The sequence below is a fragment of the Balaenoptera ricei genome, chromosome 2 (genome assembly GCF_028023285.1).
Source record: "Balaenoptera ricei isolate mBalRic1 chromosome 2, mBalRic1.hap2, whole genome shotgun sequence".
Lineage (NCBI taxonomy): Eukaryota > Metazoa > Chordata > Mammalia > Artiodactyla > Balaenopteridae > Balaenoptera > Balaenoptera ricei.
This window is the reverse complement of record NC_082640.1, coordinates 94,582,385-94,602,265: the sequence shown is the minus strand read 5'-3', so window position 1 is coordinate 94,602,265 and position 19,881 is coordinate 94,582,385. Positions and strand designations below refer to the sequence as shown.

Below are 19,881 nucleotides of genomic sequence, written 5' to 3'. Positions count from 1 at the left end.
CACTACAGATACATATCTGGGTCATCCACATCTAAGTTAAAAACAAAAAATTACCCCGTACAATGGCAGCAGGGATCTTAGTAATTTGTGAGAACATAAGCAAAGCTGCAAATGTCAGGGATGCTCATTATAACAGGTAGGATAGTTTCTTGGTAAAAAAAAGTCTATAGATATATCAATTCAATACATATTTATTAAGAGCTATTATGTATCAATATAAATTTCCAGTAAATGACACTTATGGAGTCTAGGTTTTATGGATAATTTGTCAGATTTAAAATAGCCACACAATTTCATAAGTGATTATTATCATTTTCACCTTATGTGAACATGATCTAGTAGCTTTTAGTTCATTTTCAATTATTTTTCACCATTCAAAATAAAACAAACTCAAATTTTATTTTAAAATAGAATTTATTGAATACCATAGTGAATTCAATACATTAAAAAAACCTGTTTTTCTTGTCAGTATTGGCACATAATGAAGAGTTTTAAAGCACTGCCAAATTAACACTTCAAAAAATTTTAAATCATGTTCCATAAAAAAATAAAGCCTAGTAGTGCTATAAAAGTACTAATTTACACTAACATATCAAAGTGTTAAAAGAAAAGAATTTCACACTCAAACCTCCATCTAAGAAGTAAAAATTCAATCATGTACTTTAAAAAAGGTTCTCATATGATCAAAAGACAACAGAAGGTATAAAACAAGCAAAACCCACCTAATTTACATTGACTTGTCTGATTGGGAAATCTCAAGGCTAACCAGATAAACTTTAGACACTGAAAAAAAAATCCATATTCCAAAGGAAAATAAGTTGTTTACTTTTTATGCCTAACCAAAGAAACAAATAATGACATTAAATATTTCACATTTTTTTCTTTTAGTTGCCCCTTAATTGCAAATAATGTAGGACTATTCTAAAAAATTTAGTTAAAAAAATTTTCCCCAATGAACATTTTCTTAGATACAAAAGCTGTCCTTATGGAAACATTAAACAAGAAAATTTACATATATGATTTTCACTGTAATATGGCCTGTATATTACTCTTATAAATCATTTTCTTTACTCTGAAAATTCAGTAATCCAAATTGTGAGTACTACATAATTTCTTTCAAATTCCAAAAGGTTAAGTCATTTGATTCAGATCTCTTGAATTTATAGAGTATCTTTCTTCCAGAAAGCATAAACTGATTTTTATTCAGTATTTTGATTTTATTTTCATTACCCTCCCCTACCTCCTTTAGAATTACCTCTGAGGTAAATAGAGCACTGAAAATAACTTTTTTAAACTGTAAAACGGGTTGTTTGGCATAACAACTTTTTTCCTTGTTAATGGGAAAATATAAAGCCTTTCAAACTAGTACAATCCACTAGTCTGAAAAGCAATTCCTGTTTGTGAAGTCTCATTAGCTGAGATCAAGTTGACATTTTAGAGACCAAACTTAAATAAATTAGTTTTTGCTTATATCTAAGGCAGAAATTTAAAAAACAAAGGAAAACTGGAAAGCTCATTTGTATTTACTCTAAATGTACCATTTCATCAAAATCTCTATGAACATGTAACTAAAATCAATGAATGCCAACAGCAGATGGGTTAAAATTTTCTTCCTTCAAAAGAGAAATAAATTGCCGAGTCTACTAATAAGGTATTGCTAATCTAAAAAAAAAAATCTACAAGCTAGAAGGAAACATAACGTAGTAAAATATCAAAGTCCTTTCCCACAAACCTCATATTTATCTTTGTCAAACTAAACTGAAGTAAAAATCATTGACTTTACAATTTGAGGTATTTAATAATTTCTGTTTGATAAACTACAAAAATGTACATAGGGAATTTCTCAGACTTTTTTTTTTTTTTGCAGTAAGTAATCTCCTACAATATATCTTATTGTTTTAAAGACATGTTTAGGAAATAAACTTCTCTTCCCCTTAAAGTTATTGGTGATGGGAGGGCAAGAGAGGACGAAATGATACAGTCTTCTAAAGCCAAATTTCCATCTCCACTATCTTTTGCTTATATTTTGATTCCCCAAATAAAATATTTCTGCACTTTATTGTAATTTCTATAAATATTTTCAGTTCAGTTGCTAGAAGGACTAAGTATAATATAAAGTTGATATTGAAGATGGAGAAACTTAAGAAATTTCACTTTTTATGTTATTTCTATTTAATCTGTAAGATTTAAATAGCAAACTAGAACAAGGTTTTACCTTCTTGATAACTAATGGTTGGATAAAGTAGAATTTGCATCAAAGAATTAAGATTCCAGATTTCTAGATGTAAAATTTTCTCTTAACATTCTTCATAAAATGTGGTTGAGGCTTTTGAATATTCTAAAGCTGGGATAAGGGTGCAGATAATTTTACTTAAAAGAGCTGTATTTTGGCAAACATTTTATTGATATTATAAATGAAAATATAGTTGGAGCTTTAACATGGCACTTAATCTGTTCTCTCTATCAGAGTCTGCCAAATAAATTAAATTCTTTGGAAAAAATTCAAACTTTATATTATAGAGGCAAAATTAACATGAACTCTTACTTGTCAGATACTTATTTGTCATTTGCCATAAACCAAATGACCCATAAGTGCATTAAGTAGAAAGAAGGGCTGACTGTCAAGGGAGCTTCTACATCTATAAATTACTCAGCAACTTAACAATTAATCAAAAGCATCTAATTCCCTCAAATACTAAATTTAGTTCAAACATCAAAGGTCTGATCCATTTTTAAAGGCATTAGCTTTATCTTTTAATCAGTTAAACTGGCCTTAGGATGAAAAATCATGGATTTATTCACATATCTTGTACATTATTCACAGAGAAATACAAAATCCTGCTGTCTTTGCAATCACTTTTCATTTGGGAATTTCTTAGAGAAAATAAAAGAAAATGGAAAGATAATGTGACCTGTGACTCCCAGGATAATGTTCAAGTCCACATCTGAGATTTAGCAAAGAATGAGAAAGATTTTTTCAAGCTGGAAGATACCAAAGTGATTAGTTGGTCTAACAAACTCATTTTGCAGATGAGAAAGCTGAGATACAGTTTTATTGAGCTAATAAAATTTACTCAAATTCTTGTAATTAAATTGAGACTAACACCCAGTCTCCTGTCTTCTGTCTCCAATTCTTTTCTCTGAAGCACACTTTGTATATTAGTAAACCATTCTCCATCCAAATTTTAAAAAGTTAACAGTGGTTTCCTATGGGGAAAGGAGTAGGGATCAGGGGAAAAAAAGGTAGGGGAGAGGATTATTAGGGATGTTAACACTCAAACAATGAGTCATATGTATTAATACATAATTTAATAAGAAAAATAATCTTTACAAAATATTATGTCTTATCATTAGCAGAACCAAACTTCAGAGATCAGAAATACCATAGTGGAATTAAATGTTAGTTTAGAAATTTAAGCTACATCTTCAAGGAAACAGCAGAACTGAAAACTGTGGATTTCAGTTTTTGTTTCCTTTTAATGACTAGTTCTATATATTATGTTTCTCTATATCTGGAAAAATATTCTAATATAATACATATGCAGTCTGAAGTAATTTAGGTTCTCAAGTTTAAAAAAGGATTGGGATTTTTTTAAACTTATGCTACAAAAATACACATTTATATATATTCCCAAATTATATATTTCTAACCTCTGCAGTGATAAAAGGTCTAAAATTCCATTGCTGAACTGCCTTCTTACATGGTCTTAAACAGTTATTTCTATAGAGCATAAAATTTGCATAATTCTTTACAGTAAAATCTGTTCAGAAACTCACTTTGACAAATACTTTTAACTATCATTAAAGTTGAAAGAAAGAGATTTCAGTAAGAAAAGTACAGGGGTGGATGAAGACTTTTTTTTAGAAAAATATACTGTATATATTACATCTTGAAAATTACACAGACCATATGCTTTTATTTAATGTGAAGGCACAACTTTAACATAGTTAAAAGCAAATGTATTTTAATTACTTATCATGTAGTCGTCAGTACCAGCTCTTAAAAATACATATTTGCAAGCACATCATTGAAGTTTCTTTCAGATTGTCAATTCAAAAGCCAATTTAAAATGGCCAACTCTATTTGTAGAAAATCACATTATTGCACATTATTTGTAGAAAATCACATTATTGCAAGTCCACATAATATTATTATTGGACAATCTGTTCACCAGCAGTCACAGGGTTTTCTTCATTTGTTGCATAGTCCAGATGGTCCATCATCTAGGCATAAATAAAAGATGTTAGGAAATGCAAATTTTCAACTTGCCCCCAGTATTCACTAATTTGGCAAAAGGAGTCCCAGTTTTTAAGAGACACAGAGTGCTCCATGGAACCGAGCACTCCTTTTGGAGCAATGTACTGTTTCAACATCCACACTCCTAAGGAAGGACATGCTCAGGGTGACAATGACTCTTTCAGGAAGCTTAATCATTAGACTAGGGCCAATCTGATAAGTGCTTTCTCTGGATCTTCCACTATTTCCATCTCCCAATATGAATACTGCCCTGCATGGCAGTGGGAATATCCATCACAAGATATTCCTGATGCTTATTCCAGGACACTATTCCAAGCAGTGTCCACTCCTACAGGTGGAAAAACTAAAAATGGCACCACAAACCACTGTGAGAATACCTGCTGGTTCAGGGACAGTATAAACTGGTTGACACCTTGAATTGACCTTAGGATAATTTTTAAATGATACATGAAATATTAAAAAGACTGTATGACAAAAACTTCTACTAAGGGCAAAGAAATTAAAGGTACTTAAAAGTCAAATGATATCTGAAAACAAAAACAAGAATATACTTTCCATAGACTATTTTAGGGGAATTACCATGAACTTCTCTCAAATGATCACTTCAGTTCCTCCCATATTCTCATAAAAATCTTTGCATGTTTGGGAATGAAGGAAGAAACACTTAAATGTTTTCAGTGTTTTTACCCTGTTCTTCAGATAAAACTAATTAAAAATAGGAAAAAAGGGACTTCCCTGGTGATGCAGTGGTTAAAAATCCACCTGCCAACGCAGGGGACATGGGTTCGAGCCCCGGTCCAGGATGATCCCACATGCCACGGAGCAACTAAGCCCGTGCACCACAAATACTGAGCCTGCGCTCTAGAGCCCATGAGTCACAACTACTGAGCCCACGTGCCGCAACTACTGAAGCCTGTGCACCAAGAGCCGGTGCTCCGCAACAAAGAGAAGCCACCACAATGAGAAGCCCGTGCACCACAACGAAGAGTAGCCCCTGCTCGCTGCAACTAGAGAAAGCCCACGTGCAGCAACAACCCAATGCAGCCAAAAATAAATAAATTAATTAATTTAAAAAAGTAAAGTGTGACCTATAAAAAAAATAGGAAAAGAAAAAGTACTTAATGTCTTTCTGAAGATTGTCAAAGATTTTTAGATTGGTGATTAAATTTAAGTATTGTGATGTAGTTTTTCCCTTCTCCTTTACTAAGAAGTAGAAGACAAGCAAGATAAATGTTCCCATTTTTATAAACTGATTCTAAAAGCTTTAGTGTTTTTTGGAAGAGGAAGCAGAGAGAGGAATAATTTCCAGATGGGGTCTCTGGACGTGCCAGACAAAGAAGACTACAAACATGAGCTGAGGCTTTCAGCTGACAACTGTCTCAAGTGATGGAGACAGCTTATAAAACCCAAACCTGCTGATACTCTATGAGTCATTTCAAGCCCCTAAACAATCAGTTTTGAGGTCCTCTATTTGCCAAAGATATCCCCTGGATTAATGTAGTTGCATATTTATAGCACTTCTGTGGCAGGTGGGGGGGGCGCATAAATGCCAAATCAAGATAGGTAACACAAAAGACGAAGTTGTTGAAGAGCTGATTTTAGTCACAATTTAAATGAGAGAGGGAAAGAAGAAGCACGTAAGATATATTTAGCCCCCCTTTTTTTCTAGCAATTTATAGACACTCCGGTGTAAGAGGCTGGAGCTGTGGGGACAGAGAACTGCCGAATGGATGTTGGGGAAAAACCCTCTTTCTTCCCCAAGACCTGCTGACCCTGGTAACTGTAACCTAATGAAATAATAGCCTACATAACTCTAAGTTATAATGTGCCTCTTCTTTCCTAATCCTCTGGTACCTCATTGGCACTGTAATCTAATCTCTAAATATAGAAATATATTAGTTAAAAAGAAAAAAACTTGCAAAATCAACTTATTGAGAAATGACATCTCTACTCTGTATTTACTTTTCTTTACTGACTTTTCAAAAAAAACAACACAAAAATAAAGAGCACACTTGAAATAGGATTTTAAAAACACAACAAAATTTAACATAGATAATAAAATTAACCAGAAAATTCATGTAAATTTTTTTCTTAATATTTGTAAATAGGCAAGCTCAATTTAGAAAAGATGTTCTCTGAAACTGGGTCGACTACCCTGGCAGTTATTGATAGCTCTGAACCAATCGCCAGAAACAGCCTAATAAAATGCTCATTAAAGTGCAGTAACTGGAGAGTTGTTGATACTACAGCAGAGTTGTTCTAAGTATCTCTGTATTCTGACTTGTCAGTTACAGCTTGTGACTTCTAAAAATAATTAGAAGCACTAGTGACATTTAACAGAGACAAACCCACTGTTTACTGGATATTAACAAATTGAAAACTTACTTCCCACCCAGAGTAAAACAGCCCATTGGAGGTTGCTGCATAAATCTAACTCCACTGATTTAGGATTAGAAGCAAAAAAATTCTCCCCAAAGGATGATTTCTATTAATTGTTCTATATGCCAAAGTAATTATGCCACCACTTAATTTTTCTCCTTAGAGAAAAAACACCTTAACTTTCTCTACACTCATTATAAAACAAGGGAAACTGAATATTGTAGCTCTTAAAGCACTCCAGAAAAATAGTTCATAAAAAATATAGTGTAAGTAGCTTTGAGCTATAGAAAATATACAATTAAGATTTCCAAACTGGTATCATTTAATGAAATCCTATAGAAAACTTTACTTTTTTGATTAGAGAAATTCATGGAAGGGCTGAATGACTCCAAGTAAAACACTAAAGTATTTCTATGAAGTCTCTAAGTTTCAGCAAAAAACAAGGTATAATTTGCCCTTCGAAAACAGTATAAAAAGGCTATCAGGGCTACCCATGACTTTAAAAAATCTCCAGTGGAAAAGTCCTGCTTTCTACTACGCTTACACTCAATGCTAATATCAGGCATTAGAATGAATCAAATGATAACAGCATAAACAAATGTGCTGTTAGATTCTGATTTTAATTTATATTACTTGCTTTACATTTGATTTTTTTTCAAAACAGTAGCAAAAACTTTTGGCACTTGCAAAAAATGGTTATATATAAAGACTGTAGAGATATGTCTAGTTTAATGTTTCAAAAGTGCCACACTTTTACAATACCTTATTAACATTTTTGGTAATTTTATGAAGGCTGCTAAAACACAACTCAGAAGCTTACACACACACACACAAAAGTGATTAAAGGTCAGTGCCTTAAGGACTGAACATTATAATTGCTTTGCATGAAGAATTTCAATAACATAGACTGAGAATTTACAGTGTATAAAACACTGTTATCAGCACTGTGGGTTCCTAACACCTAGGAGCTAATAACTTAAGTGAGGGAAGCATACACAATATCTACACTACAAGGCAGGTGTCAATAAGTATTTAAAGTCAAAGTCTAAAAAAAATATGGGGAAAGGTGAACCTGATTTCAACTGGAGAACTCTTGGATATCTGCTTGGAGAAGGCAGATTTTGAGTTGGGAGTTATATAAGGGATATTCTGGAAACAGATAATGGAGGTAGGGGGAGAAGAGGGAAAGGATTATTATACTGTTAGCCAAAGAGATGAACCAGTAATGGCCTGAGGGTTGTCTTCAGGGCTGATTCTCAGGCCTCTCCTACACTAAGTCCATACCTAGTCTCCCTTTATTTTCCCAGGCTTGTTGAGGTTCCCTGTTCTACTTCCAAAGCCTCTGCTAGCCTTATCTGATTTCAACATCCACTTGCCTCACTAAGTTTTGGACTAACCTACCTCTATAGATTAGATTCTCCTACCTCCCTGTGAATCCAACCTCATTTTATGAACGAGGAGTCTTCAGAGATTAAATAATTTGCCAGAACTGATGCCAAAGCTATAATATACTGTCTTCCACAAATGACAACATTTGAGCTAAATTAAGTTGGACTTTAAAGGTTGGACAAAAGGAATGAGAGATTTTCTTTTTCACATTAACAGGAGGCATTACATTCTATAATTTTTTAAAAGGCTAGTTTTATGGAAAAATAGACTCTCTCCTGGCAGCAGTTTATAATATTCTGCAACTAGCTTGCCTAAAATTTCAGGAAATGTCCATGCTTAATATTTTCTGTGAGAAAATGACCATGTTTAACAAAATCTTTTCTCTGAGGCTTGTGATGGCCTTTTACAAATAAGTTAAAAGGAAGCAGATTTAACAAAGACCCAAAGTTTTAATATCCAAACCAGGAAAGTAGAAATCAGTTAATGAATTGAAAAATAACCACCAAACCAACAAATAAACCAGAACAAAAAAACTCAATTCCTACAAATAATAATAGCAAATACATTTATAGTGCTAACAACGTGCCAGGTACTGTACTAAGCAATTTGCATCTATTACAGCAAACTTCTGAAGTAGGCTGATTATTATCCCATCTTACACTGGAGGAAACTGAGGCACCGAGAAGCTAAGTAACTTGCCTAAGGTCACATGGCTAATAATTAACAAAATCAGAATTCAAACTTAGGCAGTCTGGCACCAGAATCCATGCTTTTTATTACTATGTGGTATTTTATATTCTGAATGTCTTATGTAATAAAATTATGATACCACACTACAAAAGTGAGAAGTGTATAACCAAAATTGTCCTATTTTTTGACACTTTAAAATGGATTTTCCTACAATCAACTGTCTTATTTAGCATCTATGTCTTAGAGTGAAGGCCCTGGAGTCCATCCTTCTGTAACTATTTACTATGGCTTTGTGTCCAGCTGCAATGATCTTTAACTTTATATGTAGCTGTTGTGAATCAGAATCATCATTTCTTTCAAGGTCACAATTTTTAAGAATGAAACTTGAATGGTCCAGGGCAGAGCACTTATTCATAGGGAATATAAATGCATCCCTTGGTTGAAGTCCATTCTTACCTACCATCCCCATTCTCCTCAATAAAAAGCATGGAGAGAGAAAGGAGGAAAGGTGCTATAATAAACCACCTGACCCTTAAAGCTGCATTAAAGGGGAAGGAAAAATTTACAAGTAAAAATAAAATGCTGCTGATGAAAATAACAACAAACATACTTAATTCTGTAAGATAGTACCACGTGCTCTCATTAACTGTCCCAAATTTAAACTCTAACCCTAAACAAAGTTTCCCCATGTTGCTCATCCTCTTTGTCCTGATTTGCCTCATAATCAGTTAATAAGATAAGTGCCCCTAAAAGGAGAAACCTCTTGGTCACAGTTCTGTCCTGAGCCTTTTCTTCTCCCTCTACATTCTCACTCACGGAGTATGCTAGTGACACTCCCAAATTTCTGTCTCTAGCTAGGCCTGTCTCCTGCATATCAGGAGATGTTTATTCAACTGCTTACTTCTCTTTTCCTGGTAGTCCCATAGGTATTCTGAAATGTCCAACACTGAATTCATCATCTTGTCTCTCAAATCTGTTGCCCTTCTTAATCTCAGTGAGTGGTGTCACCATCCACCCACTCAGCTACCCAAGCCAAAAATCTTGGACTCCACTTCCTCTCCCTACACTGAATCTATCACCAGATCACATTAATTATGTGAAATTAGGTCAATTTCTCTTGACCTTGTTCACTTCTCTCAATCTCACTACCTTTCTAATTCTGGCTACCACTGCTTCTAATTGTAATAGCTGCCTCAAGTTTTGCTCCCTCCTCCAATCCATTTTCTAGATTTCTTAAAACTCTTAAAATGGTCTCCAATATTCTTAGGATAGAGTCCAAGCTCTTGAACATGGCTTACAAGACCCTACAGACTCTTTCCCTTGCTTCCTTCTCCAGTTTTCATCTCCTACTGCTCCCCTATTCTTACTCAATAGGATAGCCATCCTAAACTTCATTTCGTTCCTAAATCTGTCAATGCTCTTCCCTCCAAGCCTTTGAAGTTATGGTTCTCTCAATATGGAACACATGGCTCAGTCTTAAAGTCTCAACATAAACTTAACATTCTTTTTTTTTTCTTTTTGGCTGCGTTGGGTCTTTGTTGCTGTGCACGGGATTTCTCTAGTTGCGGCGAGCGGGGGCTACTCTTCATTGCGGTGCGCAGCCTTCTCATTGTGGTGGCTTCTCTTGTTGCAGAGCACAGGCTCTAGGCGTGCCGGAGTCAGTAGTTGCAGCACGCGGACTCAGTAGTTGTGGCTCGCAGGCTCTAGAGCGCAGGCTCAGTAGTCGTGGCACACAGGTTTAGTTGCTCCGTGGCATGTGGCATCTTCCCAGACCAGGGCTCGAACCCCTGTCCCCTGCATTGGCAGGCGGATTCTTAACCACTGCGCCACCAGGGAAGTCCCATAAACTTAACATTCTTTAAGAAGCTTCCCTTCCCCAAATCACCTTTGACTGTCTCAAAACCATAAGCACTGGGTGTCCCACTTCTAGTTTTCATGGCACCTGCCATAACTCACATTCATCACACTTTATTGTTAGTGACTCTATTTGTATCCTCCACTAGACTGTAACTTTCAAGAGGCCGTGAGAGTAGGCCTGCTTCTAACTTGTTCATCTTTTATCAACAGCACCTACAACAGTACCTGGCTCAATAGAACTGCTCAATAAACATTTGCTAAGTGAAGAAATAGAAAACTATTTTTAAAAAATGATGACAAAGAGCACTTCTTGGGATGTGACTTTCAAAAACTAGTATTAGGGACTTCCCTGGTGGCACAGTGGTTAAGGCTCCGTGCTCCCAACGCAGGGGGCCCAGGTTCGATCCCTGGTCAGGGAACTAGATCTCACATGCACGCCACAACTAAGAGTTTGCATGCCACAACTAAGGAGCCCACGAGCCACAACTAAGGAGCCCACCTGTTGCAACTAAGGAACCTGCCTGCCACAACTAAGACCTGGCGCAACCAACCAAATAAATAAATAAATATTAAAAACAAAACAAAATGAAACAAGTATTAGAGTGTGTGTTGTAGGACATACCTTAACTTTTCAAAATCTATAAAACATTCCATGTGGGTGTCCTCTTCATGGAAGTTACAAGCTATCTTACTAGTTTAGTCAAGGACCTTGTGGCCATAAACTAATTCTATGTGTATAAATACAAGTTGAGACAATGGCATTGTGAGGTAGGAAAGGCAGGTATTTATCCTAATCTTAAAGAAATTATAAGACTTACCCCAAAGAATTCTAAGCTGGTGCTTTTTTCAATTATAGTAGTCTAACTTAATGTGCTAATCACCTCTTGTTAAATAAAGATGACACTACAACCACCCACAAGGTGGATATGAACTTTGAACGATTTATCTACTAACAGAATTACAGCCATCTACCCAAAGTATCTCTATTTTTGTTCATATGATCACTGACATGCATGCATGAGGGTGGATGACAGAGGGTAGTTTGTTGTAATAGGGCAAAGAAGAGCTAACTGCCTCATGAAGGGATCAATGCCATGACCATGACCTCAACAGGCAAGGGTTTCCCAACCCTCTTTAATTTCGAAGCAAACAAACAAACTTTACAGGAATACCAAGAACATTTAGGAAAAGAAGAAAGGGGTTTAACTTCAATGAAGAAATAATTCAAACATGATAGATTCTGGTATCTGATATTCTCTGTTCTAGGAATTTTACAGAAAGGTTAATCTTGATCCATTTAAATCTGAAATGAGTGCCCTCTTTCATTTCGTTAGGCCCATTTATATGCTGGAGAGAGTACTTTTTATCTGCAAAATCTCAGGACTCTTACTATAAATAGCTAATGTCAGTATCAAAATCTAGTACTTAAACAAGGGTTTTATCTTTCATGAAGGCGACTTTTGTGTGGATTTTGAAAACTCATGTTGAAATGCCGTTTTGATTTTCCCTGATGCCCTCCCATGCTTCTTGGTAGTTTTATCTTGAGTCACCAGAATTTTGGCATCAGATTGCAGTGGGGATGAGAACTGATGATGCAGCAGGTGAATAGTAAGAGGGTAGTAGTGGAAAAAACTTAGGACATCCTGACAAATTCAAGGCAACTTTTTGGCATGTAAAAGCTTTGATATATACAAGCAGTTCCCATCCAAAGTTAGGCAATGTCATAAGATAACTTGGTAACCAAGATATAAGCACATACCTGATAGCCATTACCTTTCCAGAACTTTTTCATTTCCTTACGTCTCCAAGCAACAACTGAGGCAGTAATAAGTGTGCAAGGTACTAAATAGAGGAGAGCAGGTTGCCCCTTTTTCATCAGCACCAGAACAACAAAGGTAAGTATCATACCGACGGCATAGGCTGCAAGAAGAATATCAAGTATCAGCAATTTCTATATGCTATCAAAGGTGGATTTTAACTCTGTCACTAAAGTACTGGTTTTCGAATATTTCTAAGGACGTTTTTGCCCTATGACTTCTTTTCATAATTTCATTATTTTCCTAGACAGTAGTTAGGAGAGACATTCTACAGAGCTTTTGAAAACTTTGGAAACTGGTCAGTATTTTCATTATAATTATCCTAATCATTAATCATTGATAAAGATAATAATTCAAGGAAGCCTCAATTATCTGCCACTATTAAGGATGCTGAGTTGTTCCACATTTTAGGTAACTAAAATCTGTGCCTGTAGGTACTAAAGGTTGCTTTGAAAAATCTTCCTAATATTGATTATATACTTCCTGGTCTTCTTCAACAAGCACATACCAAATGTCATTTGATCTTTTATTAATGATTCAGGGTCTCATTATGAACACAGGATCTCAGAATATTGGAGCTAGAAGGGCATTTATGGACAATGCAGTCCACCTTCTTGCTTTAGAGATGAGATAATGGAGGACCAGTGAAGTTAAGTGAGTTGCCCAAAGTTACACAGCAGAGTTGACAGACCTATTATCTGTCTTTTCATTGAGTTATTTTATTCTATCACACTGATTGGTGCTGGACTCTAATATGTTAATGCCTTTTGGGAGTACTATACTTAATGGCCTCAGACTGCTTTTCTTATTTCTTTATAATTTCCCCTTTTTCATCCTTTCACTTACTTAGCTGTTCTTTCTTACTGTCAGGGTAACTATTTCTAGCAACACCGTTTTCTACCACTAATGTACACTTTTAATTTACTAGATTTAATTCCACTGTGGAATTGAAAACCTTGCTAGAACAGTATCTAAATGGCTCTAGTGCAGGCCATTTACCTAAGAATAAAGAACTTTGGTGTACAGACTTTGAGATATCTATTTGATATGTTCAGAAGCAGAAAAGTATTTTTTGGCTTACAGCCTGTTCCTGTCTGTTTTCGATAATAGAAATAAAAGGATGAGTGACAACTACCGCTGCTGTCCCAGGTGAAATGTTATTGTGCCATAAATTTATTTATATTAATATGTAATTATTATACCGTATTTTTAAAGATTTATTATTTATTTATTTATTTATTTAATTTATTTTTGGCTGCATCGGATCTCAGTTGGGGCACGTGGGATCTTCGTTGAGGCACGCAGGATCTTTCGTTGCAGCGTACGGGCTTCTCTCTAGCTGTGGTGTATGGGTTCTCTCTCTCTAGTTGTGGCACACATGCTCCAGGGTACATGGGCTCTGTAGTTGTGGCATGTGGGCTCTGTAGTTTGCTGTATGCAGGCTCTCTAGCTGAGGTGAGTGAGCTCAGTAGTTGCGGCACGCGGGCTTAGTTGCCCCACAGCATGTGGGATCCTAGTTCCCTGACCAGGGATCGAACCCATGTCCCCTGCATTGGAAGGTGGATTCTTTAACAGTATAGGGACCACCAGGGAAGTCCCTATACTGTATTTTTTAAAAATCTAGTATTATAGAATTTATTGACTACTTACGTGCCATGTACTTTAATAAGCATTTTATGTGTAGAACCTAAAGTTTTTCTTTCACATATAATTTCCTTTTTAAACCTCAAAAACCTTGTGATATAGGTAGTAAAGTATAATTATCTTTTTGATGGAAAAAAACATGTCTGATTCATTAATGGTGAAGAATTAGAATCCAGGACTCCTTATTTTTAGGCCTTTTCCTACAGACAGTACAATTCAATATAATAAAAAGAAAAAACAAAAACTTACCAACTGTGGAGGAAACATAGTATATAGAAGAACCAGCCTGAACATCAAATCTTCTACAGTATGCAATCAACAGGCCTAAAAAAACACTCTACATTATTTTCTTAAAACAACAACAGCAACACAAATTCAACTGTTAACTGTGGCAATAGAACATGTTGTATTGTATCTAACCTTCATTTTTGCATCATTAGAACATTAAACTACCTCAAATTCTGGACAAAATTTTACATGCTGATGTGTTTAAACTTAATACCATATATTAAACATTTTCCTAAGCCATTAAACAGTCTTTAAAGATATGATTTTTATTAGCTGCTTAATATTCCATGTCATGGAGAAATTTTTCTAGTATTTCTGTGGTATCAGTTGTAATGTCTCTTCTTTCACTTATAACTTTATTGATTTGGACCCTCTCTCTTTTTTTCTTGGTTAGTCTAGCTAAAGGTTTGTCAATGTTGTTTATCTTTTTAAAGATTCAACTCTTAGTTATGTTAATCTTTCCTATTATTTTCCTGTTCTCTATTTATTTTTGCTCTAATCTTTATTATTTTCTTCATTCTGCTAACTTTGGGCTTAGTTTGTTCTTCTTTTTCTAGTTCTTGTAGGTGTAAAGAAAGGTTGTTTATTTGAGATCTTTCTATTTTCTTGATGTATATGCTTATCAGTATAAACTTCTTAGAACTGCTTTTGCTGCATCCCATAAGTTTTGAAATGTTGTGCTTCTCTTTTCATTTGTCTCACAACACATTTTTACTTCTCTTTTAATATTTTCTTTGATCCACTGGTTGTTCAGGAGTGTGCGTTAATATCTATGTGTTTGTGAATTTTCCAGTTATCCTCCTGTTACTGATTTCTAGTTTCATACCACTGTGGTCAGAAAATATACTTGGTATGATTTCAATCTTCTTAAATTTGCTAAGATTTGTTCTGTGGCCTAACATATGATCTATCCTAGAAAACGTTCCCTGTGTGCTTCGGAAATATGTGTATTCTGCTGTTGTTGGATGGAATATTCTGTATATGTCTCTAGTCTATTTGGTCTCTAGTGTTGACAAAAATTTTTACATGTATCATCAAAAAAAAATGTATTGAAAGAGCATCAAGGAAGACAATTTCAAATTGTGAGCAAAGAATCTCTTTTCCAAGGAGAATAAAATAATTTGGAATTTTAATACAGAGAGTTCAAATGGCAATGAAATATAAGCTCTAATTTGTAAGCATGCAAGTATACAGGAAAAAAAACATTTTATTACCTATTTAAGAAATGTGTTGAACCTCTCCAAAGAAGAAATCTCAGACTGTATTTATTTGCTAAACACTATTATGAAACAGTAAGAATGACATTCAACTGCTTAAAAAAATCAGAAAATAATTTTACTATCTTTATTAGTTGTTTCCGTTAATTAGTTTTGGTCCTTACATAATTAATCAAATACGTTTCTTGGTAGTTCCTTGTTATTTTTTACTATATTTGCTGTTTAATCAACATTTCCATACATTAAAAACAGTGATACCCATCCCCCCAAATTAGAATTTAGCGTTTAGAATTAAGTCACATATTATCAAAAACTCTTCTTTTTCTGGGAAATATTTGTTAGTGACCTTCGACATTTACTTCAAGAATGCAGTATTTACATACGATCACACTATTTTCACCAATTCTATGCTATGTGCTTTTTATAGCACATGGTGTGGGATTGGTAAAGTTGGGGATAAGTTTAAAGATATTCAAGAAACCTTAAGTTTACTCAACAGAATGCTTTCCCTACTTTATCAATTATGTGAACGGAGACTCACTGAGCTAAGAGAGCGGCTACACTTGTCTTTGCCATCCAGCTCACACGGCAACACTTTTTGCTTATCTCTCTATCCAGCTTTACTATGTCAATGAAAGGGCTTTTTCAGAAGAGCCAGTACCCTTTACCCAGCCACAGGCAGTTAGTACATAAGGAGACTATAAGAAAAGTGAGGAAGGAAAAACTCTCAGCTGATTGAGAAACATTATTAATTATTTCTACACTATATTATTCCTGGGCTGGGATTAACTTTATTCTACAGGTAGCCCAGTGAGGAAAATAATGCAGAACTGCAATAACTGTCAGCGAAGACATGCTAGGAGAAGGTGATCAGTTTCCACCACATGCTGTATTTTTTTTGCATTATAGGGCCCTACAAGCTGTTGTTGTTCTACTATGTTTTCCTCTTGGTCATGACCTTGCTTAGTATTCCTAAACCACTTTTCCTAGAATATAACTATTATTTTATTATGATACATTTGGTAATATTAAATTCAACTTTTAAAAGGGGATTTGTTATATACTTTCTTGGGAAAGAAGGTCAAACTGATACTAGTTACTTCTTCTAAGACACTTTTTGAGCCATGGAAAATATACTTTGGTTGTTACTATTTGGGCTTTATCTTCTACCCCCCAGAACACTTTTTCTCCGTCTCTGTCTCTGTGGCTGATCCCAGCTCTAGCTATAGCCAGAAATACTTAATACAGAGTAGGTAACTTTTAACATTTGACATTTGATACTATAGATTTGACAATGTTAAACCATCGGTATATTTCCACTCAAATTGTTACAATCACTTACCTGGTACAATAATGTCTCCAAAACCCAATATTGAAACTGGCATGAGGCACACACTCATTACTGAGAAATAGGCCAGCTTTGGTACTCTGATGACTACTGGTAACTGTAATTACAAAAAAAAAAAAGAGGCCACCAATAAACCTCTTAGGAATCTTTACCTATATCATTAGAAATGGAAGGATTGATATTAGAATAATTGTTTTAACATTTGAGAATTAACATTTTAGAAAAGCTTAGAATCAGAGAACATAAATTAGGCATATATATACTCTGAATTTATAGAAAGCTTGAAAGAAATAGATATGTAGTTTTGGAAAAACAAAACCCAACACACATGTAGGGTTAACAGTATTAATCCAGTATCCCCATATCTAACCTTTTTCTCTTTCCTTTTTACCAAAAATAGGACTCAGGCCTTGAAACTTTTTTTTTTTTTTTTTGGCAATCTGGATTTTTTTTCCCCAAAGAAGAGTCTTGTCTCAGAGGGTATGATTTAAAGTCCAATGAACATATCTGAAATACAATCCTTACTTTCTCATGGGGAGCTGAGGGTTGAGCAGTGGCTTCCACCAAGTTTCCATCATTCTAGGATGAAACCCAAGTCAATAGGTATTTAATAATTTAGAATAACTAATAAAAGGGCTATATTTTGTGAGAAATAAAGTTTTACAATACCTTAACATGCACTACGTGACCAATGAATTACACAAGAAGGCAAAATTATTAACTGGACACATACACATACACTGGCAGCCATTTGTATTTAATTGCCATCCCTACCTTTTCATTATTTCCAAAAGGTCCGGCTGCAAGTTCAACCATGATACTCTCACCATTCTAAAATTGAGAAGAAAGGTGAAAGAAATTGTTCAATCACTTAAAGGGAACAATCTGCCAGTGTTCAAGAAAGATTTGACCCCATGGCTTATGGCCTACTGTAAGCTGATGAAAAATGGGTTGTAGACTGATTTTTTCCTAAAACGGTCTCTGTAGATAGCAAAAATTGGAGTCATCTAAAACAAATTTCATCTAGCATGCTGTTCCACTTTATCAGAGCTCAACAATTATCAGAAACTTACAGATAAGCCACACAAAGATTATTCAATTGAGTTTAGCACTGATTTATGCTGACAACTAATATCTAGCATTTCTAATGGGTTATAAATTTTAAGTGCTTTTAATTACATGATGTCATATACTATGTGCCCTTAGTCATTCTTAGCAATAACAATGAACAGAGACACAAGAAATATTGCAATTTTTTATATTTAGATTTGTAATAAATATTGGTAACTTTATTTACATTGGACCTTCCGACTACTCACCACAATAACAATGAAGCCAAACTTGAAAAGACCCAGACCTAAAGAACTTGAGAACATTTCTCTATCCTGACTCCTGTCCAGTTTCGGCCCTGCCTACTTTTTATGCACCAATCAAAACATTAACCTTAGCCGAAGTTTTTCTTTGTGTATGCCTAAGGTCTTTTTATGTGGGCTGTGTTTATTAAAAAGTTATTTCCTGACAGCCAAATCTACTGGGGGGAGGGAAAACATTTAGATGTAGCTAAGACTGCATGAGCACCCATCTTACACTTCACATTATGATAAATACATGCCCCAAATAGGTAGTGGGAAGATAAATAAATGCTGAATTTTAGGAAAATTTGATTGATTAGCTATACTATTTGCCATGTGGGTGGGGTGCATAGGAGAAATTACTTGAGTATTTTTAAGAAGACTTAAAAATATTTTTAAGACTCACTGATACCTGAGCTGAGTAGAAAGAAGGATAAAATCCTTAGCTATAGAAATCTTTTCCTCATGTTAAGCTTCGGGTTACAGAAGGGTTAAATCACAGGAGTTTATGAAAATAAACTAATATTAAATACAGTTCTTTACAGCAAACTCCCATGATATGATTCAATTTCCAGATAGAGTTCACGTTGGTTCATTTTTGAATTGTTATTTAAAACATTTAACTGAAGACCATTATTGACATCCTCTTATACATTCAAAGATATCTATCTGAGTAACTACTATTTGCAAGATACTATACCTAGTATGGTGGTAGATGAAAAAAAAAATGAAGACAGGCTCTTATTACCTGTACTTCTATGGCTACCTGCCCTGCCATCTCATTAGCAGTCTACTAATACCAGGGTCAAGAACATGTTTAGAATGTCTAATATTTAATCCTTGAAATTTTCAGTGATAACCACAAAAATCAGAAATCACGTATCTAATTTTCATTTTGAGTTGCCTAACAAACAATCCAGACTGAGAAGAAGGTGTTAAGGTAAATCTACAACAGTGAACGCTAAAGAGCACTTCAATCTTTTCCAGTGGATCAGATTACTAGAAATCACATTCCTAGTCACTGGGAACAAAGAAGGAAAAAAAGAAGATGAAAAATTCCCTAAGCACAGAAGAAAGAAGACTCAAAGACATCTTTATTATTACCATATACCTTTTTTTTATGGATGTTTGCAGTTTTTTTTTAACATCTTTATTGGAGTATAATTGCTTTACAATGGTGTGTTAGTTTCCTCTTTATAACAAAGTGAATCAGTTATACATATACATATGTTCCCATATCTCTTCCCTCTTGCATCTCCCTCCCTCCTACCCTCCCTATCCCACCCCTCTAGGTGGTCACAAAGCACCGAGCTGATCTCCCTGTGCTATGCGGCTGCTTCCCACTAGCTATCTATTTTACGTCTGATAGCGTATATATGTCCATGCCACTCTCTCACTTTGTCACAGCTTACCTTTCCCCCTCCCCATATCCTCCAGTCTATTCTCTAGTAGGTCGGTGTCTTTATTCCCGTCTTGCCCCTAGGTTCTTCATGACCTTTTTTTTTTTCTTCTTAGATTCCATATATATGTGTTAGCATACGGTATTTGTTTTTCTCTTTCTGACTTACTTCACTCTGTATGACAGACTCTAGGTCCATCCACCTCACTACAAATAACTCAATTTCGTTTCTTTTTATGGCTG

At 34.9% G+C, this 19,881-nt stretch overlaps 1 protein-coding gene across 4 annotated transcripts in view; it reads right to left on the bottom strand.

Moving 5' to 3' along the window:
• Positions 1-395: 395 nt before the first annotated feature.
• SPPL2A (signal peptide peptidase like 2A) overlaps positions 396-19,881 on the bottom strand; it is a 52,821-nt gene continuing 33,335 nt past the window's right edge. For 3 of the 4 annotated variants that reach the window (XM_059913307.1, XM_059913306.1, XM_059913309.1), the window contains 6 exons: positions 17,662-17,718; positions 17,413-17,466; positions 16,882-16,984; positions 14,284-14,358; positions 12,333-12,493; positions 396-4,224 (listed from right to left, as the gene is read on the bottom strand). In XM_059913307.1, coding sequence (XP_059769290.1) covers positions 4,153-4,224; positions 12,333-12,493; positions 14,284-14,358; positions 16,882-16,984; positions 17,413-17,466; positions 17,662-17,718 — 522 coding nt within the window. In that variant the 3' untranslated portion in view covers positions 396-4,152. The remainder of the gene's footprint in view (positions 4,225-12,332; positions 12,494-14,283; positions 14,359-16,881; positions 16,985-17,412; positions 17,467-17,661; positions 17,719-19,881) is intronic. The other variant, XM_059913308.1, reaches the window with a different exon arrangement.